This window comes from Lates calcarifer, linkage group LG2 (assembly GCF_001640805.2).
Source record: "Lates calcarifer isolate ASB-BC8 linkage group LG2, TLL_Latcal_v3, whole genome shotgun sequence".
Lineage (NCBI taxonomy): Eukaryota > Metazoa > Chordata > Actinopteri > Centropomidae > Lates > Lates calcarifer.
The window spans coordinates 10,115,252-10,125,838 of NC_066834.1; the positions used below are offsets into that span (position 1 = coordinate 10,115,252).

Genomic DNA, 10,587 nt, shown 5'->3' on the forward strand with positions numbered 1-10,587 from the left:
TACTGAGGAGGACACATCATTTCACCCTTTAACTCTTCATCTGTGTGTGGTTTGTAACTCTGTGGGAACAGGATGATGCTGGATACAAAACCAATATTTTTGCATCATACTTCTGAGAGCAGACTGAGGGCATGGTTTAATACAATGTTCTGTGCAGGTGTTAGTGTATTTCTGTTCTTCTTCAGGAAAAAAAAGAAATTCACTGAAGACTGTGACCCTGAATTCACACAGCTGTCTGACTGGACTGCATTATTTTGCACAGGTGTTCCTGGTATTATGCCCAGCACTTTGGCTGGAATAGATTTCATGTCACTTCTCCCTTTGTTTACTTAGCGCTTATTATAATTGAGGTCCTTGTACATTTCTAATTATTCATAAGGTTTTAAGTCTCCAGGCAACTTTTGTTGTTAGCAACGAGTAGCTGTTGAGTCTTTTTGCTTAAATTCCCCTTGAACCATCAGTATGCTAATTCTAATTTGGAAGCCATAGCCAAGCATCAAACATACAGGTCTGAATGAATGACACATCTTTCAAATGCTGCTTTGGCTTTTAAAATGTAGATAAATCAGGACATATTTTCATGTAAATGATGGGAAAATAATGAAAGAGAAGCAATTAATGACAGCTTTTACAAAACAGAGCAGTCTCAATGGACAAAACATAGAACTACTAAACTAGAGCACAGACAAATGCAGTGACACAATAAATAGATTGATTAAAAAAGACAAACCACTGAGCTCTTTCTGTGTTTTTCTTACATAATCTAACCATTTCTGTGTAGACCTATATTATTTATGATCCTCAATCTTTTGTTCATGCCAAAACCAATAGCTCCACATTTCCTGATCCCTCTGATATTTTTTTGAGTAATGCCTCTGAGCACTTTGGTTCATTCCACAGTGAACCAATTATGAGCCATTAAACAGCAGAAAAGAATGAAAATCAGGGAATGGATAAGATTGCTGGTGGCAGCTTAATGATTAGAAAAGTAGTCTACAACTGAGAGCTGAGTCCCAAGAAAGGCCGGAAAAATCAGGGTGGGCAAGGTGAACATGTAACCCCCCCTCTCCCCTTCTATCCCTTGATAACTACTGTAGAGATAGTCTTGAGCAAGCACTAAACTAACTGCTTCAGTGGAGCTGTTCAATAGAAGACCATGTGATCTGTGAAGGGCAGCTCCCTAGTGTGAAAGAGTGTAACTTTATGAATGTGAAACATGCTGTTGCTGAGAAAGACCGTGTCTGCTTAGCAACTCGTCTCTGGATAAATAAAGGTGAGAGAAACACTGGCAGCTGGGAGGCAAGGAAACGAGGATATCATTTAAATAGCAGGTAAATGTCTCTCAGTGTGAATGACATTTATATGTGATATTTAAACCCAATGTACTGTATCTATTGTAATTAATGAATTCCCAGAGGATTTTCTGTTAAGGACTTGTGGAGGAGAATATGTCTCAATGAATATCTGCTCATCAGGAGTACATATACACAAGGCTTCAACTATAACATCTTTTTCTTAAAATCATAAAACATTTAAGATAAATACACATTGACTTAAATCTAGCCATGACTAATATCTACAGTACATACAAATGCCCTGAATGTCAGTCTACATCAAAGTCCTTCTATGTCATAATGTCTCATTCATGAGCAAGCAACTGAGACATCCGCCTTTAGTTTCAGAGGGAATTGACTCTTAGCTGTTCGACAATCCACTGAAAAGAACAGAGGCATTTTATATGTGGTGGCACTGAGACAGGGATGGTGCACAGCTTTTGTTTATTATGGTTATGCATTTTGCGATTCACTGTAAAACAGAAAGCCAAGCCTTTTACTAATGACTCATCACTGAAAGAACACAGGCATCATGTTTACAGGGACTGAGCAATTAAGGGCCTGCCAGTTACAACAGTGACTGTGACAACCGCAGACTAATATCTATAGTGACAGCATCAAAGGAGTGAAATCAAGTGATGGTTGATACAGTACAGTACAATAAAGATTTATATCAGTACTGTAGCCTCCTTAATGGACCTATAATCTGTATTTTTACAATGACAATGTATGAAATGAGAATATGAAAAGGGTCATTCATAGTGATGAACCTACAGAGAATTTTATCTTGCTTCTGCAGCTCCCCTTGGATTTATAGCACTTCAGTGAGTTTTAGCTTATTCTTTTACTGTCCAGCTCTTAACTTCGCTGTTTTGGTTCAATCTCAACTGCATCCCACCTCACAGCGTCATTTTCAGCAGCATCAGGCAGCTGTTTGCAGCAAAAATGCTCTAAAACGCCATTGTACACTATCTGCTCAGAAGACAACACTGGTACAAAACTGGCACATGAACAGCAACAGAAAATTGAAATTCTTAGGATACAAATTGATGTACAGTTGTGATCTAATTATCTGAGAATCCTTGACTTAACTACAAAATGACCAATATTAAACTTTAAAGCTGCTCTAATCAAAGTTTTATATTAACAATGGATGAAATGACACCTTGTAAGGTGAAAGATATTGTTTACAGTGATCATCCCAGTAGACAATTATCACCCAACTATGCAGTTCCCCCCTATGTGGAAAACAGCTGCTCACTGGCAGCTATTTTCCATAAAAAAATCTCTGATGGACCCACTGTGCACCACCTGCCTAGCAAAAGACAACAGCTAACAAAGTTAGTGACATTATTGTACTATTGTCTTAGTGACTGCACATTCCATCTTTCATAATTGGACCTGTGCATGGTATTATTTTGTTTTGGCATAATAGTAATGTAAGGGATCATTTATAAGTTTGGATTTTTGCACTTTAAAACTATCTGATTAAACTGTCCAATATGAGTTATCCAGTATAAAACAATTATTAGGGAGAATGTCTTGCCAGTACAAATAATTTGATGCAACACTGCAAAGGCAGAACACCTCAAGAGAATACATTATTCACTGAGAAATCGCTGAGGAAATAGTGTTACAAACATTATCTATTCCATTACTACACAGTTTTAGACAACTGGAATTTGCATTTCATCTGAAGTGCATTCATCTGTCCATGTTAAATGTAGTGATGCGACTAGTTTCCTAGCTAACAATAATGCAGGTTAAAGGTTTGTTAATTAAGGAGAATGATTATTCCGTTTTAAACCTTTTAAGATGGAGTTAATGGCATGTCAGATACGTTTCACTGTGTAGGTCAAGCCAGCAATATACTCACTATTAAAATATCAGTGCTCCTTCCTTGCATGAGGACAGAATACCAGTCTGGCACTGCCTTTTAATCTGTGACCATTTCCTCAGTTACATCATACCAAACATCCTTGTTTTTACACCAAGCAAAGATTCAGTTTCTTACATGCCACATTAGAGCATGATGCTATTCAATGATAAAACTTTGTGTTCCAGGAAGCATGATAACAAGTAATCTGTGACACACACTTTCAGTGTTTGAAGAATAAACACCACTGCTGTTTCAAATGTCTTCTGAGAGCCATGCGAGCAACAGCGCAGTACCTGAAATGTGGCCTTGAATATAAAACGTCTGGCTACTCTTCACCCCGCAATGATCGTGGTCCTTTTAATTACTTTCTCATTTGTAGGAGCCACCCAAGGTTCTGTTTATTGTAGCCCACTTCATTACTGTCATGTGGCCAATGTGGTTGCCATGGTGTGACCATTACACCATGTCCTTTGAATTTCAATTATCATTCGAACTTATTTGTGCTGAGAACATTACTGGGCTGCATAAATATCATTTTCCCTCATCCTGAATGCTCAAACCCCACCCCTGAAAGTCATATCTGTAATCATGTCTCTGCTATAGATGACATTTGATAGCATGAATAACACTGAAATAGGGAAATCATGCAAAATTTTTCTCCATGTAATTCTCACACACTGTAATGTTTTATGTTGCATAGACTCAATCATGGCACAGTAAAAGTCACTCAGGGGTTGCCTTTTGCATGGTGATTAAACAGATGCTTATCTTCTAAGGTGTGCCACTCAGACACATTAACCACTTCCCACCAAACTGCTGCTCTGCCAAACACAAAACTGTTTACATAAGGGTGTCAGCTCAAACATGCCAGGGTTCTAGGATGTCCTTCAGTATATACAAAGCACCAGTTAATTTAGATAATGATGGAGCTCTCACTCAATAGGAATCTAGACAAATGGCAACACGGCCAAGCTTCATATAGGCAAGCTCTGCACTCCACACTTACTTAGGTAAGCCTTATTTGCCCAAAATAGTCGCTCTTTCATTACCCAAGTACAAACAATTCTCATGGATAAGAGGTGGATTGTTTCCACTTAGTCATTATCCCTGCTAACCGTTTCCAGAACATCAATGTATAGATTGACATTACCATCTCGCCCTGGTCAATAGTTAGGTCTAATTCCACACCTGCTCTACACTTGACTTCTGTTCAATTCTCCCCTTCCCAATGTGTCCAACAATGTTTGTGAAAACCTTGACTCTGTATGCTGCAAGTTTTATCTGGACATTTTAAATTGCAAAGCAAAACAAAATTCAGACTGTGAGTTCTCTTCAAAGAGATGTCATGGGGAGTTTCTCGCCGCTGCTGTACATCTTGATTGAATTTATTCATTGTCACTTGTAAGAAAGTATTGATCAGATGTAAATGATGATCTCTGGAATGTTTTCAACTCAGCAAACATATGATAGATTGAGCAAAGAAGGCTTATGCTGTTGTGATGAATGAATAGGAGGCTGGGCACCTTTCAGTACTTTCAGCTACATGATCCACAGAGAGAAAAAAAAAACAGCTCAACAATGAGGTGCTGCTTTATCAGTGAAAACAGTTTCTTTAACAAGAAAATGCAACAAAAAAAAAGGATCAGTTTCCTCATTGTTTGATTGCGGAATGCCTCAAAAATCATTCAACAACAACATATTGGTATTAAAGAAGGTCAACATACAAGTGAACGAACATGGTCAACAGTATCATGTGGTATTGTTTTATAATCCTTGCCCAACTCTGTCATTAATTGCTACATAAATTATCTTCCTCTTAATGTCCTTATGTAACATTAAAGAGAGACTCCATTTAATTCACAATGTGTTCAAATCTACAGGCAGATGTTAAGATATAAAGCAATGCGGCTGCATGTCTACACTCTATGTGTAATCCAAAGCTCTCTGTAGTCCTTTTAATTGCCGTCCAAAATACTCATAAATATTTGATGTTGTGGAGATCCCACCAGATATCACCATTTCCAAGCAGAGTCTGCTAAGGTAAGAGACATCAAAGATAGTGTCAAGAAAATGTGTCAAAAATGTTTCAAGAAATTCTCTGAAAGGGAATATTTGAAAGTGTGTAAAGGTGGAGCCGTTTGATCTGCAGAAAGAAGAAAAAACAAGTCAAATGCAAAAGAGCGGTCTTACTGTAGTCGCCTCCCAACCCTGACCCAGAGCTGGACCGTCATATCTCATGGGACTAGTGTCAATGCAGCCTTGTCTTCTGCCTAAGTACCAATTGATTTCTGCAATGACACATAGCCCTGCACCACCATTACGTGGCCTGAGTAACCCACTCAATTCATTAAAATCAAATCCTTCTTAATCAAGCTCTCATATGAGCAGGGACTAGCATCCAAATAGGTAATTTTACAAATTTTACAGAGATAATAAGAAATGATATTCTATAATGTTCAAAACTGTGAATTCCTGTGTCTCTTGTAAAATGGTTATGCTTTTTTCAAATGTACATGCACGTTTTAACATGCATAGTAAAACTGAGAAAGCCAGATGCCTTTTAGATTTAAAGCTATAAAAGAGAATTAAGCATCGACCAAAGGCTTAACAAAATGCTGCTATCATACATAAAAATTGAAATGGTTCCTGTTTCATTAATTCTTGTTCCTTAAGGCGACTCCATCAGGTCACACAGTGGAGGTTGCTGTTAACGTATGAAATGGATTCCCTCACGCACCACTGATGTGATGATAGTGAATCAAGTAAAGTGAGGCAGGGCAATATGTAGACTAGACAGCTCAAGTCACAATTCATTTTTGCTGCAGCAGATAAACCTCACAGTCAGTCTCTTCAATGTTACACTATTACAACAGAAAATGAGGATGTCACAAATGATAAGCCTTGTTTGGACCCATGACCTCCAGAATAGCAACAAAAACATAACAGGTGTTTGAGGAACCAATCACCTCAAGGAAGGTTTTGAGTGCCAGCTAGATCAAAAGCAAAATCTTGCCACAGTATATATTATACCAGTATATTCATCCTCTGGCTTTGCTTGTGCTTTTTCAGAAAAAAAAATTAAAGAATAAACCTGAAGATTTTGAGTTTGAAATGAAGTACATCAAAAAAGAAGAGTATAAAAGATGATCATTCTGTACTGCTGTTAAAAAAAATCTGTCCATGTTAGCAATAATTAAACCAATTTCACAAGCTTTATGTTAAATGCATCTCTGCAAACTGTTATTGCCTCAGTGGAACCACTCTAGGGCTGCGCTAGATCGAAAGACAGCGTGGCAGGATAATACACCAGCTAATTACCACTGACTATTAAAAGCATATCTAATTCTGAATATTTGACAGCGGTAACAGTAGAAAAAAACACATGTCAACCTCTGCAGGTGGAGTGGAACAATGACGGAGCAGACAGGTGTTATGGATCAACTAGTTTCCCCTTTTCAGTGGTGACCTTTAATTGAATCCATCTGTGGATGCTTGTAGTGATGATAAATCTTTAGAAATAGAAAATAACCTTTAGCAGAGAGGCCTGTAGATGCTTACTGCTGTTCTGTATAATTACAATTAAAAATCATGGCTATCTGAAGACTCAAAATCTTGTGACTAACATAAATGCTATGTCCTATCCTTTTGCAGTATGTGCCAAAGTCCATTGTCAATCTAGGAAATAGTAGTTCAAAAAGAAAAAAAAATATTGACACCAATTACAAGCTTTTTCTTCACTTTGGTCATTATGACCAACCCAACTCCATTCTCTGAGGAAGGAGCACCAGAAAAATCTAGCTGAGGACCTTAAGGTAAGATTTTTAAAGTCAAACAAATACAACACCCCAAATCACAGCCTCAAAAATGCAGTGTTTGATAAATATCGCTCTGATCATGATCAGCTTTAAACTTATTTCAAGTCAAATAGTCTAAAATTTCTTGTTTCTCTAACTTGTAATCAGAGCCCATTTATTATTGAAATTCTTCCAAACTGCTTTTGTTTTTCATTTACAGCGTTATAAGATTATCTGGTCATAGCTTGTTATTCCTGGAGGCAAAGCAGGCAGATGTGGCACTGCAGATCTATTGAGCACATGGCACACGTTAGGTTTTATTTTCCTATATTTAAAAATAAATCAAGGTTCAGTAGGTCACAGTTGAGGTATTACTTTTGCCTTGAAAATCCCTCTGTGTTTAAGAAAACACAGTCTTCTGAGCACATGTTTTTGAATGTTGAGTTTAGAAACAAACAGTCTAATAAAACACTGATTATATCTGTGTGTTCTGGTAATTACTTTTCATGACATTCCCCCTCAAGAGGTAGCATACAATCTGTGCTGACCTGCCAAATTACCACTGTGTATCAAATCTAAACAAGAGCATTATTAGTTTCATAAGCCTAAAAATTAGATGAATAAGTCTATTTATATGCACAATCAAAAATAAGATGGTGATGAAATAGACTGACTGTTTCCAAAGCTGTTCTCTGAAGGTTATTTATGCATTTGCCGTATGTGAACATTAAAATTGTAGGCGTGTTAAAGGGTGTGTGAGTGCTTAATTTGCTGACTACTATATGCTAGAGGTTAATACATCAAAACAGCCCCTAGTTATATGACTCATACATCATCACTGTACCTCTCTGGTATTGACAAATATCTTGGATGTGGGTAATAACCTTGACTTCTTCCCCTACAAATCTCTATCTCTTGTTTCACATGGTGGCCATTCATGTGAATACCACAAAAATGTAGGTATTTGTCTGTTTAGTTAATACAGACAAAAACAAAACACTGACTTCAAAAGCCATCATTCTCCCCGTGCATCCATTCCTCAGGAACTGCATTCAACTAATTCACCAAGATGAAAACTGTATCGAAATGTTTTTGGGCACTGAAGAGAAAAGGGAAAGGCAAGTTTTATAATGCATGCCTTCCTGCGTGTGATGCCTCCATGGTATAGTCAAAGCCCTGAATTTCCTCTCACGGCTCTCATTAAGGCAGTGGTGTCAGGCACTGGCAGAGAAGAAGAATGATTTTATCAATGATTTAATTAATCATCAAAACTCCCCCTCTCCACACATTTCTCTCTTATTCATCCCCCTTGCCCATCACTCTTCCAAAGCCTCTTCCAAAGCCTTATATCGTGAGTGCACGCACACACACACAGACACACACACACACACACACACACACCTGCTCTTTTTCAAGACACTGCAACACAAGTAGCCTTGTCCTTTCTCTCAGTTCCCTGACTTCAACTTGCTCCCTCCCAGACCAGTAGGCAGCAAAAGTCCCAAAAAGCAATGTCACCACTATTCAAAAGGCATCACATTCAGTGAATTACCACCACAAAAGGACAACTGTCTCTCAGCCTGCCCAGAACTGAGAGAGATAATAGCCTAGTTCAACAGATAAGCTCTTCCTTCCTCCTTTTAAGTCTTTCAGTCCCCAACATGCTTAGCACACAGAAAGCCTCTGCCAGGATGAATTAAGGCTTCAGTATTTTGCAGGACTGAGCAGACCTTCAGATTAGTAATCTAAGATTGTCCAGTGAATGCTTTGAACCTATATCCCCTTTTGTTGCAGAGTCTCTATCGGGGTGAAACTGACAAAAAAAAAATCCTTCTCCTCTTATTCATCTCTTACCTGGTGTTGAAGCTCAAAGCTGGACAGAGAAGCAGTAAGCAAATAGCTTGGATGAATTTCATAGCTGTCTCACACTCCCGTTCCTTTTTCCTTCTCAGATGCTTTTTGCCTTTCCCCCGTGTCTCTCTCCCCGCTCTCTAGCTCTCCCACTGGCTGCCTGGGTTTTTTAGCGCACTCTCTCTCTCTCTCTCACACACACGCACCCAGACACACAAGCAGCGAGGCAGACAGATGCAACACAGTGGCTCGGTGAGAGGGAGGATCTCTGGCTTTAAATAACACAGGGACACGGACCGACTTGCTAATGGAAAGGAGCGGGTGGGGCTGAAATCAAGAGAGAGATGTGGGAGTGATATGATGTCAGCGCCCGTGCAGCTTCAGCTATTGGTGAGAGGCATTCTTGCCATTGTTTGGTGCTGGTTGTTCCTCCAACAATACACCTCTCCATTCATTTCATTCTGCCTGTTTACTCCCAAGATAGTAAGACCGGGCTGAAAGGTGGAGATGCAGCAACATTTAGAGAAAAGAGTGGGCGTATCGGGTTCTCATCTCAAGAAAACATTTAAGTGGTTAACAAATCAGTGACAACAAAGTCACAGTTAAGTTAAAACTAGACTAATAGATTTTACGTGTAATTAGCTCTGCACTTACAATAAAAAGGCAAGGTCTGGTTGTTAGTGAATGAAAGCTAAAAATATAAAGAACATCAATCTGTAGAACTTTAATTAACAAACTAATTGAAAGTATTAATTTAATTTTTCTCATTTTTTTGTCATTATAAGGCTTAAATGTTTTTCCCTTGATTTTTAGATAAAAGTTGTGTCCAATCAAATAAAAGTAAATTAATGCATTTTGTTAAAAATTAATCTAACTGGCTAAACTGAGATAGTTTTCTTAAAACTTTATAAAAAAGTAAAAATTAATCTCAGAAAACTAAACTGAAACTAATTAAATTCTAAAGGAACAGTTACACAGTTAAACAATGTGAAAGATATAGAAATATAACCTGCTATATACGTATATATGCTAACAAGCCAATCAATTTTCACCAACAAAGGTGGAAAATATTGTGTTCATTAAAATGATAAAAATTAAATGAACAGGATTTTTTAAATAAATTATTTAAAATAAAATAGAAATTAAATGCCAAGATAGTAAAAGTGGTAGATATAGATGAAATCCTCTTAATTTTATGCTTATGCTCAGGTTCAGGTTGTTCTCCATGGGCAACAGACAGCAGACAATAAGGACGAGTGGACAACAATAAGTCGTTGCAAAATCCAAAATAACTGTAGATTAAAACACCACTCTGAGTAATCACGCTTCCATCCAACTTGGATGTAAACAAGATCCTGCATATTTTCTCCTCTTATAGCAAACTTAACATGCTGGTAGAATTTCAGCAAAACAGTCTTTAAATTTGCATGATCAAAGTCGTCAGTGATGATGGGAAATCCATCGGGTGAAGTTTGTTGATCATTGATGCTGGTGTACAGCTATTTCAGCGCCACTGTTGCGTTAGTGCTTGGGGCAGGTAGACTGCTACAATAACAGCAGTAAACTCCCTCAGCAGATGCTAATACTGGCAATTCACTATCATACACTCAACCAGTGGAGAGCAGTGTTTGGGCTCTGCCACAGCATTCGTTCACTATTCCACAGTCCACCGCTACAGTCTTACTGGACAGCAATAATTCTGTGTCGAGTCATTAGTGAGTTAGCCTGT

At 38.1% G+C, this 10,587-nt stretch overlaps 1 protein-coding gene across 1 annotated transcript in view; it reads right to left on the reverse strand.

Moving 5' to 3' along the window:
* Positions 1-9,175, reverse strand: part of luzp2 (leucine zipper protein 2) — a 138,423-nt gene extending 129,248 nt beyond the window's left edge. The window contains exon 1 of the mRNA XM_018683370.2: positions 8,862-9,175. Within this exon, the coding sequence (XP_018538886.1) occupies positions 8,862-8,923 (62 nt within the window). The 5' untranslated portion in view covers positions 8,924-9,175. The remainder of the gene's footprint in view (positions 1-8,861) is intronic.
* Positions 9,176-10,587: the final 1,412 nt, after the last annotated feature.